General features: G+C 35.4%; 1 protein-coding gene across 5 annotated transcripts in view; it reads right to left on the bottom strand.

Annotated features, from left to right (window-relative positions):
• Positions 1-23,241, bottom strand: part of Nbea (neurobeachin) — a 494,560-nt gene that overhangs the window by 296,077 nt on the left and 175,242 nt on the right. For 4 of the 5 annotated variants that reach the window (XM_005344001.2, XM_026778835.1, XM_005344000.2 and 1 more), the window contains 3 exons: positions 16,621-17,059; positions 4,766-4,920; positions 2,594-2,720 (listed from right to left, as the gene is read on the bottom strand). In XM_005344001.2, the coding sequence (XP_005344058.1) occupies positions 2,594-2,720; positions 4,766-4,920; positions 16,621-17,059 (721 nt within the window). The remainder of the gene's footprint in view (positions 1-2,593; positions 2,721-4,765; positions 4,921-16,620; positions 17,060-23,241) is intronic. The other variant, XM_026778862.1, reaches the window with a different exon arrangement.

Raw genomic sequence — 23,241 nt, forward strand, 5'->3', positions numbered from 1 at the left:
TGAGACAGTGGATCTGATCTACTGGGAGCTCACCAGGGCCAGGTGGACTGTGACTGAAAAAGCACGGGATGAAACTGGACTCTCTGAACATGGCGAACAATGAGGGCTGATGAGAAGCCAAGGACAATGGCAAGGGGTTTTGATCCTACTTAACGCCTACATATTTTAAGAAAAAAATCCATTTAAGACACAGGAAGAGTTCAATGACCCATAAACACAGGCAAAAACACTCAGCAGCAATAAAAACGGATATAATTCTCTCACCATGATAAAATGTGACAATACCTAGTACTGACAAATGAAAAGCATGGGATGTTTCATCATCGCTCCAGAAAGTGCAATGACAGCCACTCTACAAAATCGCTCAGCATTTTCTCATAATTTTAAGTACTTACTTATTATTCTACCAGCAATTTTATTCTTAGTTATTCTTACTCAAAAAGAAAAAGAAAAAGAAACGTATTGGCAAGCCAACTTTAGAAACTTAGGATTTTCTAAAACATTATTTGTAATATGCCAAAGCGGGAAAAACTCCAGTGTCTATCATTGAGAAAACACATAAACTCATAAGTCATAAAGTGGAATGATACTTGGATAATAAATAGGACTAGAACAGTCATGAACAAAGATAAATGAATCAACAAACTAATAAGCCATGTGAAAGAAGAAAGTCAAAAACCAGTACATATCATATGATCCCATCCTTTAAAACCTTTGAATGTAAAATCTAAAATAAAAAGCTGAGAAGCTCCTAAGCCTTTCGTACTTGCATGGATGGGTAAATTACATATATGACAGTGGAAATTTCTGAGGTGAAAAATATATTTTTTCATTCTAATATGCAATGTGGTTTCACTAGGTTATAAACTAGTAAATCTCATTAATATGTACATTCTTATCATTTTTATTGAGCTTCAGCAATGAAAACAAATGATCTCAATAAAGTTGAAATGAAAATTAACTTGATAAAAGTATAGACACAAAATACTAAGCTCCTTAAAAGTGAATAAAATCAGAAACATATTAAGACTGATACAAAGCAAAATAAGAAGAACTAGTAAGAACCATTTGTTTAAGAAAAACTAAAATTCTGAAAGGAATATTTGATGTTCACAGTTTGGAAATGAAAACATGGAAAGAGAACTAAAGGTCCAGCACACTGTGGAAACAGTTTCTGAAGACTCCATTCTATAAAAAATTCACACTTGTTTGTAACAATTGGTGTTTTAACCCTGATTCTAATATGAATCATAGAGAATAAAAAATATGAAGCATAGAGAATTCTGACTTTTTTTTACAAGAGTTTGGGCAAGGCCCAAAGACCTCCCTCAAGGCCCTTACTGTCGTTATTAAACCTGAAGCTAACTTTGTCAGCTTAGTAGAAGAAGGTGAACAGTTATAGCAGAACTGAGTGTGAAACTCAATTCAAGAATATAAGGTCACAATTTGTGACAGAAGTGAAAGATCATTGTATAAAGAAGTCTTCAGATGAGAGCCAGCCATATTCCTATCCCTGTTTCTTGTTATGCGTTTATAAAAAAGCCATTCCAGCTGGTTATGCAACTCAACAGAGTGAGGAAATGTAAGCAAATACTTACACAACACAAAAGGCAACCACAGGCAAAAACAAAATACCTTGAATATATATATCTGCTATTGGTCCAAACAGGCCATATTGATAATGAAAAGAAAAAACCCAGCAAAATGGCCAAGGTAAGAGTGAACTGGGATTCTCTTTTCAGCTTTTGAGTCAGCAAACTCTGACAAATGCACAGAAAATCCCTTGGCACAGTCTAGTCACAGTAGACAGGAAAGCTAGGCAGCAATTCCACTCTAAATCTTTTATTTGCCTAAAAGATATACACAGTAGCACAGCAAATACTCAGAGAATAATAAATACCCATATTGTCATTTACATGACAGCATTATTTGAAATAGATAAAAACTGGAAAACTATAGATGTTTATAAACTTCATAATGTGGGGCACTACATTCTGAGTCATTAATCACCACAATGAACTAAAAAGCACTGGCTATTTGAGGTTCAATGATACATATCACATAAAATTACACAGACTTATTTTCTTCTTTTGATTTTTCAACAGGGCTTTTCTGTGTAATAATCCTGGTTGTCCTGGTACTTCCTTTGTAGACCAGGCTGCCTCAAACTTAGTGAGATCTGCCTATCTCTGCCTCCCAAGTGCTGCGATTAAATGCACTGCCAAGACTTTTCAGACTTATTTTCAAAGTTACTGGTTTAAACTGTTATCACTCAGAGATGATCAATTTCTAATATAGTATCTTTCCACATTTGAACTATTATTGGAAATGACAGTATGTGCTACACTACAAATAATTAAAAGTTCTGTAAGCAGTTTTAATCAAGTCACCTCAATCTGCATTTGAAAATATAATGCTGACTTTTAGCAATTTCTCCAAGCCCTATGGTTAGGCAGTTACAAATATTTTAAGAGTATGTAGCTAACTGACATTCCCAAGGATGTTTACTTTAGGTGTTCCCACCACTGAGTATTTCACTGTGTCTTAAAAAGGGAGAATAAAACTGGTAAACAAAGCAAATCTCTATGCATACCTCATATTCTCAGCTGAATCCTCTGGCATTGGGGCTACAGTCTGTACAGCTGGAAGATTTTTGCTGGTAGCACCATTCACAAAACTAGAAGAGGAGGAAGAGGAGGAGGACCCTGAATCCACAGCACCTGTTCCCAAAATAATAATTTTAGTTTTAAATATAAATTCATATAACAAAATAAATTCATTATTTTATTTCTATTTGATTTTCAAACAATAACTCATTAGAATAGCTAACAAGAACTCAACAATTAAAAATTATTTGGTCATTAGTATACTAATAAATTTCATAATTTTAAATACTAGATAATACATTAAAATCCAGTTAACTTATGTTAATCTAAGAAAATTACATGTTACAAATGGATATAAATAAAAAACATCAACATGAAAAAGTCTAGATTAAATGAGTTTGATAAAACAATGCAAATTTAAATGTGAAAATTTTATCCCCTTTTTATTGCTATGTTGCAATATTCTTAAACCTAATGATCTAAGGTATAATTTTCAAAGCACTGAGAGCATAATTTTATCATTTTGCAGCATTAAATTCTGACTTTGATAAAATGATTGCTTTAGAAGCCCTATCATGAGTAAAACAGTACCTGATTTTAAAATAATTGGTTCTCTGTAATGATACAAAGATGCCATTTTAGAGACTTTTTTGTAATATGTCATGTGAGTACATTAAAGGAGTTGAGGGACATCTAGTGTTTCTAAATATTTTATATCTTATTCTAACTCCAACAAAATGAGCTGCTCACTTAATTTCCACTATAATGACTGTATAGTGCCATGGGCTAATATCTTAACTGTACACTGTGCTCAGCATAAATGTTAGCTCATATTTATAGCTCTCTCTATATGATCAAGTATTAAGGAGGAAGGTTATTTCTTAGTTTTAATTTTTACTGTAATATATATTTATACTATCAAAACCTTATACTGTTATATATCAATCAGTAATTTTTAAAACAAAAATTACAAGAAAGCATAATTTGGCTTATTCAAAGACAAAAAGGCGATTTAAGCTTTTCGTTTCACTGCAGTCGTAAGAAAAAAGGACTTTATTTACTAGACATCACTAAGGACAGATTCTATCACACTATTAAATTTTTAAAACTGAAAAAATAAACTTACAAAATTTAAAATGCTATTAATGCTGCTCAATGATCGAGACAAGTATATTTGTCTAAGAGAGTGTTCTACTTACTAAACCCCATAAATGTGTGGCTCATGATATGTCAGACTCAGGTGACATGATAAACAAGATAGATACAGAAAGCACAAAAAGGAGCTACAAAATCAATAGAAATGGGAAGAATCTAAGTAATGATAATAAATGGAAAAGTTCAAGGCTATACAGTTTGGAGAACAGAAGACTACTATAGTCAGGGAAGGAAAGTCAGGGATCATCTTGCGTTGTATAAATACCTAAAACGGAATCACAAAGATTTGGGTAAGGATTTATTTATCTAATAATCAATAGGAACATTTCTGGAAATTTGAAAGACAGAGAGAGAGAGAGAGACAGAGACAGAGAGAGGAGAGAAACAGAGACAGAGGAGAGAGATTGATTTTAGTCATATTTTTAAATTCGCACTTTTGATTTCTAGAAAAATAGGAAATGGCTGGACAACGAATTGGACACAGGCATAACCTAAGAACATAATTATTCAGTGTGAGGCAGTGGTCCTTGTTCACATGCTCTGTTTACAAATCTGAGGCTCTTGCAAATCATTAAGGTTCTCAGGGAACTCTACTTTTCCTTGAAGGGTTCAATCCAAAAAACCCATTTTCTAGCACTAATATGTGTGAGCACCTTCACATGCTTTATAAGTTTGTTTTCACCTGTCACTCTCCAGTATCTAAAACGGCTTTTGCTCCCCAAATGTATTCCAATAATCTGATTGTACCCTGAATGTGGACTATGATGTTTTGAGACAACTCAGAACAAAAGATCAGTACTGCCTCCTGAAACGACCACTGTGTCTGTGTCCTACAGCCAGCAGCAAGTTCTGAGAAGTTGTCGCACAGAGTGCAGCACACTCAAGACTAAGCTAACCCTAAGTATGTTCTGGGCATTTTAGTTGTTAAGATCAAATGGGAAAATGAAGATACGGCAAACGGAGAAAAAAGGATGAAGCTTCACAAAAGTCTATAAGGACGATACCTGTCGTGTTAATCATACTTTTTGGTGTAGCTCCAGGGGCAGCAAATATACTTGAGGTACTGCCTGTTGGCAGCCCACTTCCTGCAGCAGTGGCTCCCACAGTAGTGACAGCTAGACTCCCTGGAGGTGGCTTCTTTACAGGCACCACCACACTCCTGCAGAGAAAAACAGAAAACAAACCCAAAGCATGAGGTTAAAGCCTCTTCATAGAATGCAGAGCAGATACCCAAAGCCAACAATGGAGTTGAGCTCCCTCCCCCTCTTCCTTTCTTCTCCTTTCCTGACCCTCCACACTGTAAGCCTGCAAACCCAATATTACTGGTGAAAGGAATACAAGACTTAAGCAAACACTGGGAAGCTTATGACAATAAACGTTTATTTAGCAAACACTAGTGTAGAATCTGGAGTTTGTAAATCTTTCTTAAAGTGACAAATTAATCAAAAATTAGAAACAAGTGCTCAGGTTAACACATTTTGCATATGCTTACCAAATAATCTCATGATAAAATGCTCACTTTCTTCTTATTATAGCATCATCCATGTAAAATGCCCATAAAATTGGGCTGCCAAAAAGTTTACTGGGCTAAAGAGCTTTCCTCACCCACCTGAGAACCTAACCCCTGAACCCAAGTAAAGAAGCCAGATGTGGTAGCAAGCACCTGTAATTCCAGCACTTCTGAGGTAAGACAGGAGGTGGAGACAGGAGAATCACCCAGAAGCCAGTGCCCAGTCTGCCTCATAGGCTGTGCGGTCCAGCAGAAACAAGACCCTGTCCTCCCATCAAGTGGAAGGAGAGAACTTATTCCCCAAAGTCCTCGGATTTCCAGGTGCCATGCATACACAAGCATACCACTCTCTAAAAATTTTCATAAAATTATATAAAAAACAACCAAAGTAATATTTGATAGTCAAACTTGAAAATATGATGTTGAAAAATGAAATGTGGGATATCAAAACACCAGAAGGGAATAAAGAACTTGTATTTTAGATTTCTTATTAAAATCGCTTTCTATAACACAAGAAAATTCAGATTATGGCACACATATATAGTTAAAGTGCGACTTAACTTTCATGCCATAACTTTTGTAACATAGAAATTTATTATGTTCTCATATTTATTCAACACTTTTAAATGAATTTCATTTAAATTTTTTCTGAATATCACACTATCTTTTTTCTTTTTTTATTATTTTATTACTTGAAAAATAATCAATCCAAATTCCCACTCCATCCCCTCCTTCCACTCCCTCCCACCCTTCCCCTCTCCAATCCTAAGAGAGGACAATACACCCTGCCCTGTGGCAAGTCCAAGGCCCTCCCTACTACACCTAGGTTGAGCAAGGTATACATCCAAAGAAAATAGGATCCCCAAAAGCCAGTACATGCAGTAGAGACAAATCCCAGTGCCACTGTGAGTGGCCCCTCAGTCTGCTCCAACTGTCAATCACATTCAGAGGGACTAGTTTGATCCCATGTTCGTTCACTCCCAGTCCAGTTGGCGTTGGTGAGCTCCCATTAGCTCAGGCACACTGTCTCAGTGGATGACCCCCTCATGGTCTTGACCTCCTTGCTCATACTCTCACTCCTTCCACTCTTCAACTGGAACCTTGGGAGCCCAGTGCAGTGCTCCTATGTGGGTCTCTGCCTCTGTTCCCATCTGTTGTTGGATGAAGGTTCTATGGTGATATTTAAGATAATCATCAGTCTGACTACAGGGCAAGGCCAGTTCAGGCACCCTCTCCACTATTGCTTAGGGTCTCAGCTGGGGTCATCCTAGGGGATTCCTGGGAATTTTTCTAGGGCCAGGTTTCTTGCTAACTCCTCAATCAAGATATCTCTTTCCTTGCTCTCATATCTCTCCTTCCTCCATCTCAACTATCCCATTCCCTCAACTGTCTGTAACTGAAATGATAAACACTTGTGGATATTGTTTCATGTTAAAATATGAATTTCTAAAATATAATCAGTATCTGTATTTTCTTATTATAAAGGCTTATATCTCAAAATTTATAGCACTTCAAACTTTTTAAAATTTTTTGAAATTTTCCAAACTTTCATAAATATCTCCCAAGCACTACTCAACTATGATTGATTTTACAGAAAAAGATCCATAAAATAATTTACGCTCAAATGCAAATGACGAAAAATAGTGACTGAAAGCATTAAAATCTTCAATGTACACTGTCATTTAATGGCTTTATATTTTATTATTAATATGCTCATTTATTATTATGTACTTATTTTTCTGAACTGCCTTTGTCAAGATGTCATTTTTACACCCATAAAGGTAAAATCAGAAGCCATCAACATGACTTTCCTTTCAGTAGGGTAGAAAGGAATGAAGATCTGTACTTGTAATCTGCTTTGAACTTTCAATGAATAAAGTCCACTCAGTAAAACTATATACAGATCACATTCTCAAGCCCAAACTTCTTACCTTTCCTTAATAAAAACCCTTCTTTTGTTATTTTCTTCAGTAACTATTTCAGTGTTGAAAATTTAAACTTGTGATTATTTTTCTTAATGAGCTCTTATAACTTGAGACTAAAGATGATATAATCTTTTGTAAAAGGATTTATTACATATACAGTGTTCTTCCTACATGTATGACAGCAGGCCTAGGGACATTTTCTTAATTAGTGATGGATGTGAGTGGGGCCACCTTTGGGCAAGTGGTCCTGGGTTCTATAAGAAAGCAAGCTGACTAGTATGCAGCACCCCTCCATGGCCTCTGCATCAGCTCTTGCCTCTAGGTTCCTGCTTTGTTTTGAGTTTCTGTCTTGATTAGCTTTGATGATAAACTGTAGTGTGGAAACACAAGCTTAATAAGCCCTTTCCTCCTTCTTTTTTGGTTATGGTCTTTAATTGCAGCAACAGAAATTCTAAGACAAGTTGTACGAGTGATGTGGGAAGTCCTTCTGTGTATGTGTTGCTTTTATTGGTTAATGAATAAGGAAGCTGCTTTGGCCTGTGATAGGGCAGAGTAGCACAAGGCAGAAAACCTAACTGAATGACGGGAGAAAGAAGGCGGAGTCAGTGACAGGCCATGTAGCCCACCAGAGGAGACAGATGTGCCTCAGAACTTTATTAGTCAATCACAAACCTCATGGTAAAATATAAAGTAATGGAAATGGGCTAATTTAAGACACAAGAGCTAGCTAGCAATACGCTTAAGCTATTGGCCAAGCAGTGTTTTAAATAATATAGTTCTGAGTGGTTACTTTGGGTCTAGGCAGCAGGGATGAACGAGCAACCTTTGCCAACAGATTGGCGCACCAACATGGGCTGAGATTATTCACATAAAACATGAGAGAGTTTTGGAAGGAATTCTAGACACAAAATAAACAGAGTTTAGCACAGCTTCATAAAGCCAGGAATATTTTTTTTTGGAATGGGCTCACAATGAGCAGGGGTGCCACAACTTCTTTGAGAGAGGTACAGTAAATATTTCGCCTCTTCTTTAAAAATGGCAGATTCCTGATTCGTCAGCATAAATGGCTATGATTCTTTCTGGAAGTCCTGCTATGGAGCATTTGAATAGGGTTTTTGAGCAGAGTGATACAACTTGCTTAATGGCAACACAGATTGTGTGCCTGAAAATGGGGCGATGTGCATGGCTCTCAGAGGCCATGAACATGCCTCTGTCATGTTGGACTGAGTGGAACCAACAGGCAGGACCGCAGATTTGGTCCTAGCCATGCCCACTTAGCATTTTTTTAAAAAGCTGTTTCTGATCAAAAAATAATACAGATACGCATGCAATAAAGACAAATCCAGATGAAAAAGACCTCTAAATGGGTCACAGTGTTTGATAAATGTACATTGGCTTGGGAAAGAGAAGAAATAGATATAAAAAGAAGTGATTTTTTTTAAAAGGTAAAGCCTTTAAAGAGAAACAGTACAAAAGTCGTATATTAAACAGATTAAAGGAGTAAAGAAAACTAAGCCACATAAAGATGGAAAATACACAGTCTAGATTATGTATTTTATTGTATCTTCTTTGAATTTTTTGACTGTGAATGAGCTAAGTACAGAAAAACATTTCATTGCACATGCTGCTAAGCTAAACAAATATATATATATATTTGGTTGATTTTATTGGTTAATGAGTAAAGAATCTGCTTTGCCCTGTGATCAGGCAGAGTATATTTAGGTAGGAAACCTAAACAAAATACTGGGAGAAAGAAGGCATAGTAGGTGAGATGTCATGAACCCATTGGAGGAAACAGACGTGACCTGGAACTTAACAAGTAAACCACGACCCTCGTGGTAAAATGTGAAATAATGAAAATGGGTTCATTTAAGTATAAGAGCTAGCTAGCAATATACTTAAGCTATTGGCCAAGAAGTATTTCAAATGATACAGTTTCCATGTGATTACTTTGGATCTGAGCGGCCAGGAACAAACGAACAGCCCCCGACTACATACCAGGAGTGGGGTATTGTTACAGGCCTGACAATGCTATTGGCAGGTGGAAGTTGCTGTTATCATGATGTATCTTCACAGTAACAGAACAGAACAAAGACAGAAGCTGGTACCGGGATTGTAGGACATTAATGTGACAGACCTAATGGTGTTGTTTTGGGGACAACACTGTGGAAAGATATAGGAACTTTGGCTAGAAAAGTTGCTGAGTGTTGAGAGCTCAGTGTTCTGTAAAGTATGGAAGATAAGAATATTGAGAACAAGGCAAATGATGGAGACCTGGTTTGTGAAGTTTCAGAAGGAAATTAAAAGACTCTACTGGAGCCATTTGTTATTTTGAATGAAAGGGAAAAAATTGCCAGTTATACATCAGTCAGAGGATTATTAATAGAATTCACAAAGAAAAACTTTTAGGAAAACCAACCAATCAAAAAATGGTCTACAGATAAAATCAAGGAATTCTCAAATGAATTACAAATGATGAAAAAAAGAGCTTTAAAAAGTGTTCAACATCTTTAGCCATCACTGGAATGCAGAAAAAAAAACTACCTTGAGAGTTATCTCACGCTAGTCAGAATGCCTATTATGAAGAAATCAAATGTCAACAAATGCTGGTGAGCGTGTGAAGGTAAAGAAACCCTTATTCCTTGTCAGTAGGACCGCAGAGTGTTATACTGACTATGGAAATCAGTGTGAAGATTCCTCAATAAGACAGAACTGTTATGTTCCAGCTTTCCCATTCCTGGGATTATATGCCCAAGACTCAATGTTCTCCTATAGAGATATTTACTCATCAGTGCTTTCACTCTTTACAAAAGCCAAGGAATGGAATCAAGCTATATGTCCACAAACTGATGGATAATGAAAATATGTTTCATAAATACAAGGTTAAATTTACAAGGTTTCATTTAGGTTAAAAAGAAATGAAATTCACAGGTAAATGGATAGAACTTGAAAATGAGTGAAGTAACTGAAGCTTCCCCCTCCCCCAATAAAACAAAACAAAGTAAAACCACATGCTAATATTTGCCCTTCATTTGTGTACAAAAGCTTCAAAGCATTTCTAAACTAATACATGCTCTGGCCATTCTTCTTGACTATTCATAAGAACTAAATGAGACAGAGTATGTCACATACACTGACTAAATGATGGATTAAAAAGCTGCAACTGAGTTGGAATCTTCCTCTTTACTGGTTACCTTCACCAGGATTGGTAGGTGCAATCCAAACTGCAGCAAGAAAAGGTATCAATGGCCTTACCTATTTACCTGTGAACACTCCAAACCATGAAGATGAAACGAGCCAAACAAGATGTGCTCACTAGTGCAAGAGTGGCACTAATGTTATAAGGTAAACAACTTCCCTCTGATTAAATGTGATTCCCTCTCTAAGGGGATCCATAACCGGTACTGTAAAACCTAGTCAAAACCCCACAGAAAGTAATAGGCCCTGGAGGAAAATAGAATTCTCTTGTTTAGCTAAGTTAAAACAATATCAAAGTGGCTTTTAAATATTTAGTTTGTATACAGACAAATAACCCTCTCAACTTTAATCAGAGAAGTCTCTTTCCAGTGACTGACAGTAAATACGGGGATTCATGGATGGACAGGGTGCTGAGAATAAATAACAGATTAGTGCTAAGACCTAAACAAGACATATATACCATCCTCTACAGGGCTCAGGGAAAACTGTGGAAGAGGGGGCATAAAAACATGGAAGCTGAAGACAAGAAGGGTGGTGACATAGCCATTGCAATTGCAAACTCTTAGCAATATGATTACCGCACTATTCTGCATAAAAATGGGCCCACGAACAGCAGGCACAGGTGGAGCATGCGTTAGTGGCCTATTCTTCACTGCTGAAGTATTTCCCATGGGCAGATTCAAGTAGCAGGAACATTACAGCTTGACTAGAACTATCAACAAACCATGGTTTCCCGGTGAATCTTCCAAGAGAGGCAGTGAATCCTGCCACTTGCACTGTTGCTTTCTAAATGACAACACTACTCGTTACTTTTAAAAAGAAAACCATCAAAGATTTTTGCACCCAATGATAAAAGTCTGGTGCAATCTCTACACACTGTGCTATACTGCAGTGTGGTTTGGGAGATTCCAAATATTTTTATATGCATACATATACCATTTGGTAACCCAGGGTAATCCAAGACACATCTTATAATCTTCACACACCATGAGGAAATAAATTAAACCAGTTATTGTATATGTAGATAAAAACACATATATAAAGAATACCATATAAAATTTGAAAAAAAATACCAAATTCTAAATTATTTTTTTTAATCAGACTTAAGCATTTGTAGAATTTGATGTTGCTATTTGGCGCTAACGTAGTTGACTAAATCCACTTAAAACCTGAGAGAACTTGAATAGAAATTCTAGACACAAAAATACAGAGTTTAACACAGCTTCTTGATGTTTCCTGGTGGTATGCCACAGTTCCTTTAAGAGAAGTTTTCCTGATTCGGCAGTAGCAGGAAAAAAGCTGAGCATTTTGAAATGCTAGCTTTCTGGGCCATGCTGCCAGCATGACCTCTGGCTCATTCAAAAGACCGAATATTTAAATGGGATTTGTAAGCAGCATGTGGCTTGACACAAACCTGCTGCATACTTAGAACTGGGGCAATATGCAGGACTTGCAGAGGTTGTGAATGTACTTCCACCATGTCAGCCTGTGCAGAGCAAGCAGGAAGTACCTTATATACCCTAGCAATGGAGCAGCTTATATTCTTAAAAAGCACTTAGCATTTTAAGAAGCGCTCCTGGACAGAAAATAATTACAGATACACAATAAAGGCAAATTCAGATGAAAGAGACCTCTAAGCTCAGTGTGTTTAAAAAAATGTACATAGGCTTAAGAGAGAGAAGAAAAAGGGTATAAAGAGTTATAAAAATTTTAAGTAAATAGTTAAAAAAAATAAAATAAAGTCTTTAAGGAGACAGAGTACAGACAGTCATAGATTAAAAGATGTAAAGGAAAATAAGCCACATAAAGATGGAATGTGCAAAGGGAGTCTGGATGATGTATATTATTGTGTTTTCTTTGATTTTTTTGACTGAAGGAGTTAAGTAATGAACATATGTATTTTAAGGGTATCTTGAATTCAAAATTTGAGTCTAAGGATATGCTGCTTTGGATAAGAGGTTTTTCTTTTGTTTTCACAGAGGATGAGAACCTGTGAATTCGTCCAGGTTAATATGATTTGATGGACCAAGACCCACTGATAGGTCGCCTTGAACAACCCTCAAAAAATTACCTCACCCATTAAACAGCAGAAAGCAGTTCGGAGAGTACTATGCCCAAATTCCCAAATAATGTTTATAAATGTTTCTTTATATTTTAAAGGGTGATATGATATACAGATTTGCATTGGTATGGATCTTGGTTTATTGATGCAAATTTAAGGTCAATCTTGTTATATGTGTATTTCTGCTCTTAAGATATTGTGATTGTGTAGTTCACTTAAAAATGTAATGTATAATTAAGAAATATAGGTTAATAGATAATCATCTATAATAGTCAAGCTTGTAGTCATGTTAGTTAGATTTTTCTAAATGTACAGAGATGTCTTTCAGATGGTTAGGTATTCTTCAAATCTTTCAGAGATCTTCCGAATATGGCATTTAAAATGTTTTAATAACATAAAACTTTTTATGACAGTGAGATACATCTGCTCCTGGCAGCACCAATAACTTCAAGAGAAAGATGGGTACTGGAGAAGCTTCGTATGAAGTTTGCTAACCATTTAGACTGCTTGATGAACTGGACATGCAGGACCCACACAGAAATGACTGTTGAACTTGCCTAAAGGTGAGACAATCCTTTAGGGTTCCTGCTTCATGAAAGAGTCTGCAAGAACTTCTGCAGGATACAGAAGAAAGTGACTGACAAACTGCCAATATAGGTGGAACTGTCTTTGAATTTCCAGTTACAAGGAAAAATCTGCCAGATACTATGGGCCTGTAGGCTGAAGATATATGCCCCAATGATACAGAAAAGCTCTGGGTGACTGTCCAGGCAACAAGGAGTCTCTGTCAATTCTAGAGTTTTGGAAGTTGCTTATAATGCACTGCCTGTTAACTTAGGTAATATTGTATCCTTCTTGAGTCTTTAAAGGAGCTGAAGAGTAGATATAGTTTTCCTTAGTTGGGATAAAAAATAAAATAGATATATTGTAACTGTTATTCTTGCTTGATAACTGTATTTTTTGTTATATGTAATTTTACTATTCTAAAGTTAAAACCTTCCTTTTTATTTAAACAGAAAAGGGGAGGTGATGTGGGATTCCCATCTGAATGGCGTGATTACCATTAGTGAATCAAAAAACTGCTTTGGACCTATAGCAGGGCAGGACTTAAGACAGGCAGGAAAAACTAAAGTGAAAGCTGGGAGGAAGAAGGAATAGTCAAGGAGAAGCCATGTAGCCCTATGGGAACTGGACAGAACCTTAGCTGGTAAGCCACAGCATTGTGGCAATACACAGATTAATGAAATGGGTTAAATTAATATGTAAGAGTTAGCCAATAAGAAGCTAGAGCTAATGGGCCAAGCAGTGATTTAATTAATATAGTTTCTGTATGATTATTTTGGTTCTGGGTAGCTGGGACAAACAAGTGGCCTCGTTCAACATTTTCATGAATTTTAAAGCACCAAAATTCTTCAGTTCTCCATCCTAAGTGGAAAGATGAGTGAAGAGTGTAGATGAGTGACCAGAACACTAGTCTCTCCAGTTTTATTTTAGCAAGTCATTTTATAGTCTAGAGTAAGCATAAAAAGTACATGACTGCAATGACTATAGCAGACCAATAAGCAACTGGGTAGCAAAAGAAATATCACAGATGATCTCAAGTATAATTTCATAGTGCTAGTTTGAGTTCAGATGATTGCTTTCCAGTTAATTACATAGTGCTAGTTTGAGTTCAGCAACTGAATTTATAGCTACTTCAACTAAAAGTAAGAGCAAATACTTTATGTAAAGAATAAGCCTTGTGGTAATTCTGACACTGGAGTTTTCTGGACTTTCATTCTAAAGGTGGTCATCTTAGATCCCACTTTTCAAGGAATTAAATCTGTTGTTAAAAGACATGCCATAACTTGGATTTCAGACTTCAGTGTTTCAGTAATATGTTTATATACCTCATAATGTAATTATAGCTACCTTAAGATAGATAAGGTAAATCAGCAATATACTGGAAATAAAATTGAAAATGCAGCAGCAGTCCAGGAGTTCTTGTGGGGGTGATGTCTCTGAAAAGCTGATCAAAGGTTCAGAGTTTGAAGTTAAAATTTTGATGTTGTCACTCTCGATCTATTGAATGGCTGACAGACAATCAAACCCGTCTGGCTGGCTGGCAGCTCATTTTGCTGGCAGGTGGCAAACAATTAGACACACCAATTTGTGCCTGCTGATGACATTAAAGCATGAAACTAAGTTGTATGCAGGGCCTAGTGATTTGTGTGAAAGCATTTCAAAAATAATACTCCTCGCCGTGGCAACTCATTTCAGACTGCCACCTCCCATTATGGCTTTGAGCAGTGAAGACGACAGACTTGAGTTACGTGCAGTGCATGGCCGCTTCTGTTCAATCCGTCATCAGTGCCCCCTGAGACCTCAATCCCCTCCTTTCATCAATATCACCTCATCATTTACATTTGCTAGTACTTGAGCTACTGCATATATTAACTACACTGGAGACTCTTTCCCAAAAGAAGAAAAACATAAAAAAAACATGCTTTGTGCTCCTATATTTCATTCTACTTACACAAGTAAGAATAATGAGTCCACTCCTACTACATTTTACATAAATGTTACCAGGAACAAAGGAAAAGTACTATTGTTTCAAAACAGTATTTGAAAAGTTCAAATTATGTACAGCTAAGAACAGTGACCATTCAGATGCCAGTTGCAATTTTTAATGAAAAAAATGAATAAAAATACAAATTAACAAATTTATTTAATTATACTGAAGCCTCTTCTGAAAAATCTCAGTAATTACCTAGATTTATTAATTTCTATTTTGATAAAATTTAAAGATATAATATTAAATTGGAAAACTTCAATTACCTTATTAATTTGTTATTTAGTATATAGACACTGATGTGTCTCATGTGCATATAGAAGGCATACATTAACACACACACTCATAGGCACAAATGCACTTATATCCTGTAAACATAAATTGGATATGTGAAATAGAGATGTAGTGTGAAAGATCAGAAGGAGCAATCACTGTATGAATAAACACGAGAACACAGACTTAACAACTATTTGATAAAGACTTGTCAGAAAAACATTTTCTACATTTTATAATCTTATAATTTGCCACTTCTTAGGAACTTTTAACATGACACATCTTTTTATGATGGTTATTGGTGAAAACTACATTATCTAAAACTCAGTAATAAATTAATATTACCTATATTATTTTGCCTATATATTGATCTTGATGTTTTAGTTTCAGAAACATTGATTCCTAAACTAAATCTTTATCACTAAAGCCAAAAGCACTTGCTGATCAATCATCTCTCTCACACACAATTTTTGGTATGAAGATATGTTTTAAATATCACCAACAAACATTTAATCCATACAGTAAGCCAACACCTTTGGTTTAAATATCAACACATAAACATAACTGGAAGGACACAGTATAAAGCAAAAACCAGCACTCAGACACTCTTGATGATAATCAGTGAACACTTGCAGTATTTTTCTGATGCTGAACTTGATTTCAATTGTATATTAAATACAAGAATTCTTCATATCTACAACATTTTATTTTGATTCTTTGAATTATTTAATTGCATATATAGTGGCATTAGAAAAAGGAATCAGTTACTTCTAAATTCCTTGAATGATTTTATATTAAAATGTAGATATATGGGCCAGGTTCTAAGTAGTTTTAAGTCAGAAAAGTCCTTTCAAGAATATTTATATCCAAATATCTGGCAAAATAAACCTTTTATACTGATGGCAGAATTATTATAGAAAAACAATCAAAGCCTTTTGTAGTTTTCAATAAAGATCAACTTAAAAGTTTAAAATTAAACGTGCCTACTTAAAGTGAGTTATTTAATCTTCAGTAATTATTACAATATTTTATAGTATAATAGAATTTGAAAGTCAAGAAAAGCAAACGAGAAAAACAAATTTCCCCAACATGCGGCAATTCTTCAGTGACAGAGTAAACCCGATGCTAAGTTCACCATTTCTAGTGCAATGTGCTAATTGTCACATCATGCCTCATCCCAGGTTCATCCCTTTGCACTCATAGTTTGGCGATATGTTTGTAATATGAATTGGCAATGGTAAGTAACAAGTTCTCGAGACCCTCCTACTGTTTTCCAAATTAATAGATTTTAATATGTCTTCTATGGATAGAGCATCATGGATAATAAGCTCGGTACATACCTGTCAAAGGAATGAAACTGCATAGGAAGAATGGCTTGCGCTTCTCTCTTCAGTGCTGGATCTGGGTATGGAATAGGCTCAGGGCCACATTCAGCAATCTCAACTGGGGCAGCCACAAGACTTTTTAGTATTTCCTTGACGTTAATGCCTTTGGTTTGACTAATGCTAGATATGGATGTTGCGGGCTTCAACATTTCACTGGGGTGTTCAGTTAAGCTCTCATGTGATTTCTTTACTTCAGATGACAAAGTGGATAAAAGCTCACTCATTGCATCAGGACCTGCAGCAGTCTCTAGATCTGCCCCATCCAGGATGCTAGCCACTTGCTCCTCTCCCATTCCGGAATCTGTGTGAGGAACTGAACTTTCTAGCTGAATATCTTCACCAGGGGTTGGTGTTTCCTTCTCCTTTACAGTGTCTGGAAATGTAGCAGGTGTTTCTGTAATGAAAGAAATTGGTCTAATCAAAAGGTTTCATGTGCAGGTAAGAAGCTAATCAAAGATCCATGGGTCTATATGAACATGCACAGCACAAATCAGCTCATACACAATATCCATATACACCTGTTGTTTTCTTTAGCACATATCAAAACAATCCCATTTCTTTAAAAAAAAAACCTGTCTGACACACTAAAACACATGTCTTTAAGAGCATAACTCAACTAATTTCTTAAAGCAATCAAAAATGTCACATCAAATTCCCTCTATCCATTCATTGCTAGCACTCAAACTACATACAAGAAAAAGAATCCTGCTATTTTCTTATGAATTATTATTGTCCTTAAAAAAGTCATTTTAATACCTTTTTGACATTTCAATAAAGAAATGTTCAAAAATATTTAAATTAGCTAAAAACATTATTATAAATTACATACATGATTGTGAAATTTTTAAAATGTGAAATATGTCAAGTGATTATTTCAGAGGGATACATTCTTTACATACCATAGTCTACCACAAGAAATTAGTCTATATGTGATCTGCTATCAATAATTTTAGAAACTTTTGCCTAATTTTTGTGAATCAATATTTTGCCTAATTTTTGTGAATCAATATTAATTTCCACTTGTAAAACAGATCAGAAACATCTATTTATCTTCATCAACAGGAATTGTGCACGTTACTAATTAAAATGGTCGAAAAGAAAAATATCTTTAAAATGACTAATCTGGGTCAGTATGGTGATTCAGTACATAATGGTGCTTGACACCAGTCTGATACCCGAAATTTGATTCCTGAAACTCACATAACAAAAGATAACCAACTCTAGCAACCTGTCCTCTGACTTCTACACCTACAATGTGACATGCATTGGAGTGTGCCTGCAGATGTAGACACAGAAAAAGACAACCACACACATACACAAGGTTTGGGGATATGAATAAATAGTTTTTAAAAGGTTCAATTCCAATGACAAAAGTTAATATGATGAAGTATTTCACAGAATAATTCTAAAAAGCATTGGAAAATGTACTTGATCTTAATTTGCATGTAAGCATGCATGCATGTAAAACAGGCTTTAAATTAAAATGTTTTTGGAGGGAATGAGGCAAAAGACAGGATTTCTCTGTTTAGCCCAGGCTGACTTGGAACTCTGTAGACCAGGCTGGCCTTGAACTTTGAGACCGAACATGCCTCTGTCTCTTGAGTGCTGGGATTAAAGGCAGATGTCACAGTCACCTAGCATAACTTAAAATCATTTTGGAGATGAAAACTAAGTCATTAAGAGATTTTATGTGATTTACATTATAGTAATTTGCCAAAATCGTTGATGTTTGTTTCTATATTTTTAAAGGTTGCATCAATAAGAAACTGAACAGAAATGGCAGTCCTGATGTCAGCATGCAGCTCAGGAAGCCTCATGGGACAAGCTATTGAAAACATAAAGGGATGTTGTTTCAGAGATACTGTCCTATACACAGATCAAACCTGCTGCAAGTTTGTCCAAACATCAGGGTGAACAATCATGTAAAGGTTCCCAGTAATAAATTCAGATCTTGGGTTTGTGATTAAACAGTTGCCAGTCTCGTGAATGCAGAAGAATTCTATGATATGAACATGATTTCACTAACTTTCCAGATTAATTTCAGAATCATTTCACTATACTTTCAGAGGCAAAGAAGCTTATGAAGTGTATGCATTAATTTACAAAAAGTTAACATGTTTTTATTTAAATTCTGCACTGTCCAATATTCATTTAAATAGGCAAAAATACACATATCCAATAATGTAATGTTATATTATAGTCATTCCTATACTTATTAAGTAGGTTTAGTTTTGCTTATTTGTCAAATTTTCTCAAGAATTAAAAAAAATTACTCTGAGAATTAGGGAATGAATATTCATTCCAACACTGAATAATCAAAATTAAAAATATATCAAATGTGTCTTGTACTGTTTAAAGACTAAAAATTAAAACAATTTTATTCATTTTAAGAATGCAATCTCAATAATATCAGGGAAAGCACCAGGGAATAGGAGTTAAAATCATAGCTAAGATTTAACAAAAATAAAAACTTGTAAGAAAAAATTAATACTAAAATTAAAATTATAGCAATAGGAATGAGGAAGACATAATCATGATATTATATTGGAAATACAGATTATAAAAACAAAGAATGGTAATAAACCACTGATAATGCAAACAGGAAAGCAGTTCAGAAGATACAAATTCAGTTTTAGTCACTGGAGTTTTCAGAATTTCTGGAACACTTATGCCTGGAAACCGAGAGAAGAATACCAATAAATTGTGATGATCATAACACAGTGAGAATAGATTTTGGAAGCTGATACATAACCTAGGGATACAGAGTAAGGAGTGAAGGTGGCTGAGGCCATTCATCTTTAGCAAAATACCGAGAGAGCACTGGAAGTCTCTTGTACTTGTAAGCAGTAAAGACATCTCCATAATATAAGACACAGAATGGAAATGAAAGGAAGGGATTTTCACAATGACAGCAAAACTCCAAAGTGAGTGACAGTTATTAACATGGATGAATTTTACATCACAGTATAACTATCAGAAAATATCTGGATTATACTCTAGTCCTTGGCTAGATTTACAGATGTGATCCAAAGTTTTGGCTTTACTCTAATAAGACATCCAACCATATTATAGTATGTCTCAAATTAAAAATACATATAAATTTTAAACTCTTAAAACTTGTATTAGACCAAAATGTATTTCCTTAGTAAACATACTATACAAGAAAACAGTATCTTCAATTTGTTGTCCATAAGTACCATACTCAAAGATTCTTTTCCAAAGTTATTTGTAAATTAACTTGTTTGCATGCGTGGGGGGGGAGAGAGAGGAAAAGGGGGACGGAGGAGGGAGGGAGGGAAGGATGGAAGGAAGAGGGAGAGAGGGGGAGGGAAGAGAGAGAGAGAGAGAGAGAGAGAGAGAGAGAGAGAGAGAGAGAGAGAGAGAGAATATATATGAAGTATGCATAGGCTAAATTGGCCAGAGAAGGGTGTCAGATTCCTGGGAGCTGGGATTATAGACCTTTCTGGAAGGTCCTTGTGGTAGTTTGAATGTAATGTAATTGGACCCCATAAGCTAATTGGGAGTGGCACTATTAGAAAGTATGGCTTTTCTGGAGTAGGTGTGGCCTTGTTGGAGAAATTGTGGAGGTGAGCTTGGAGGTTTTATAAATGCTCAAGCTATGCTCAGTGTCTCAGTCTATTTCCTGTTGTCTGTGGGATCAAGATGTAGCTCTTTCTCCACTCTCAGCTCCTTCTCCACCACTGTGTCTGCCTACATGCCACCTGATCCCGCCCAGATAATAATGGAATAAACCTCTGAAACTGTAAGCCATCCAATTAATGTTTTCTTTCATAAAGATTTACTATGGTCATGGTGTTTCTTCACAGCAACAGAAACCCTAACAAGATAGTCCTGGTGTGGGTTCTTAGATTTAAATATCTGTTCCTCACAAACTGTAGCAAGTACTCAATTGTTCTAGTTCTATAGCTAAATGTCATTTTAATCTTACTATTTCTTTCTTATCCAGTCAGATGACACTTAAACAGCATTAAAAATCTCTACCTTGAAAGATACTTAGAACTCAGTATGTTTTGACTTCCAAGTTATGATGAAAATCTATGAATTTTTAATTAAATAGCTCATCGAAATATTTACACATTGATGAAAGTTTTAATTTTATTTACTGAGTCTGAATGATTTTAAAGTGAAATAATAATTTTGAAATTTTAACAAAAATTCTACAAGTATTTTAAAGCACACCCTATAATCATGTTATATAGAAGTAAAAACAAATACTCAAAGAAAACACTATAAGAGTAATTGAAAAATAATCAACAACAATAAAAAACCTGATTATTAGCCAAAAATCCCCACTTAATTTCTCACTGCGCTCTTAACACCCCTCACAGAACATGTTCTCGGTTGACACTACAGTGCAGCTTCCATAATATGTCTGTTTCCAGACAGCTTTCGTATGTACTGTGAGGGTTTAATACAATGACTTTAACAGAAAGGGGTGTCTATATAGTTATAATAACAACAGTAACATGGAAGTTTTCAGTAGCTCTCATGAGAATTGGTAGCAAAGGCTACACAAAGCTCAAACAGTACTAGACGGAGTTAGCTGAGTCTTCTCAGAAACAGGCAATTAGATGCCAGATGTCTTTTAGTGCTTTTCACTGAATGTAATGAATTCACCTACTATGTACTAAAAAAACAAAACAAAACAAAAAAACCAACAACAACAACTATGAGGTTAAGTTCAACAAATGACATGAGATTTACAAGCTTACCTCATCACATTTCTTCCCTGAAAACTCCTGTTTCACAGTGATCTCAATACTTATGACATATTAAAGTGCTCAACTTGCTGCTTTCCAAACTCTCTACAAAGGACTAACTAAAACGTCAGCACAGCACTGAAAATTAAGTTAAGCATCTTCTTTAAATATCAAGCAAATAAAACACCTGGATTAAAATGAAATATGAAAGTCTAAAACTTGTACATGAGTTCCATTAATTCCAAAAGTAAAAGATTAACTTATATAAAAATTATTTTTAATTCCCAAAGTAAAAATAGTACATGAAAAAGATTTTTTAAAAAATCAATGTAAATGTTTGTTTTATATACACTCAACAAAGTGAAACTGCAAAGCAGAGTAATTATCCATAATTATTTCCTATAATAGAGATATTAAAATAACACAGCCTTGGGTTCCAATTTATTAATAACAATAGAAAAGAGAAAATGAAAAGATACAGTCACAAAAATGAAGAAACCCTTTCAGTGTTATGATCATTCTGTCTAGGTTTGGGCCATACTGATTTTACCCTGCTTATGGTGCACTAAACATTTTATATATTATTTAAGCCATGATTGCTTCCAAACTCTTTCATAGTTTTGGGGGGTTTTGTTTGATTTGTTCTTTTTTTTTACCCTTTCAAGACAGGGGTTCTCTGTGTACTCCAGACTGGCCTCAAACTCAGAGATTTGCCTGCCTCTACTTCCAGAATCCTGGGATTAAAGATATGCACCACTCTGTCCAACTCATAGTTTTTTGTTTTGTTTTTTTAGCTGCCCCTTTCTATTCTCTCTTGCAAGACTCTCAGTATATGCGCATTGGTTTACTTAATGTTTGAAATCAGTGAGACTTTACTTGGTCTGGAGAGTCATAAGAGGCCTAACTTCAAAAATGCTAACTCTTCTTGCTATCATCTCAAACTTCTCAATTCCTCTAGTGAATTTCTTATTGCAGTTACTATAATTTCAACTCTAGAATTTCTACTTGTCCTTCAGTAAATAATGTTTTATTTCTGACTCTCTCAACCACACAACACAACATGTTGTGACATTATCCTCATACTTTCCACTCTTTAGAAGACATTTTTTTTTAATTTTTTGCACATACCCCATAACTGCTTATTTAAAATATACATCCAATATCTGGGCTTTGTGAGTAGCATTTTCTGTCAACTATTTTTCCCCATTGTTTGTATTGACCAACACATTTTGGTTCTTTGCTTGTCTCAGAGGTTTTAATTAAAAAATATACATTTTAAATGGCACAGACACCTGGAAAATCCAATCCCTTCCACATAGTCTGTTGTTTTTGAATTACTATTGTAAAATGTATTTTTCATTATCTATAGTCAAAAATATTTCTGCTCAGTTATGCTAGTGATCATCTAATGGTTGTAGACATTGTCTAGAAGTCCGGAACCCCTAAATCACCCACTGCTCTCTATAGGCTCTGGTTGTATGCTTGGACAGTCTGCCTGCACTCCTAACTGTACAATGCACAGGTCAGCAACAGAAAAATACTGGCCTTTCTGATCCAGAGATATGGATCTCATTCCTAAGTACTCTTTTTAAGATGTTAGTCAGGTGACTTTGTTCTTATTGTTGTTGCTGTTACAAATTGTAGCTGTAGGTGGTAGCAATGCAAATGGAATTGCTGATGATGTTTCCAACAAATGTCTGGGGAACAGGGTGTTTACCTCCATCTAGTCTATGCAGGAAGTAAAACAATGACAAGTTCTATGAATGGAGATTTTCAGGTTTTTCTCAGCATCCCAGAATCTTCAATGCTCTAAGAACTAGAAACCTTATTCACCACCCTACAGTGGCTACTCACA

Source organism: Microtus ochrogaster, chromosome 1 (assembly GCF_000317375.1).
Source record: "Microtus ochrogaster isolate Prairie Vole_2 chromosome 1, MicOch1.0, whole genome shotgun sequence".
In the NCBI taxonomy this organism is placed as follows: Eukaryota; Metazoa; Chordata; class Mammalia; order Rodentia; family Cricetidae; genus Microtus; species Microtus ochrogaster.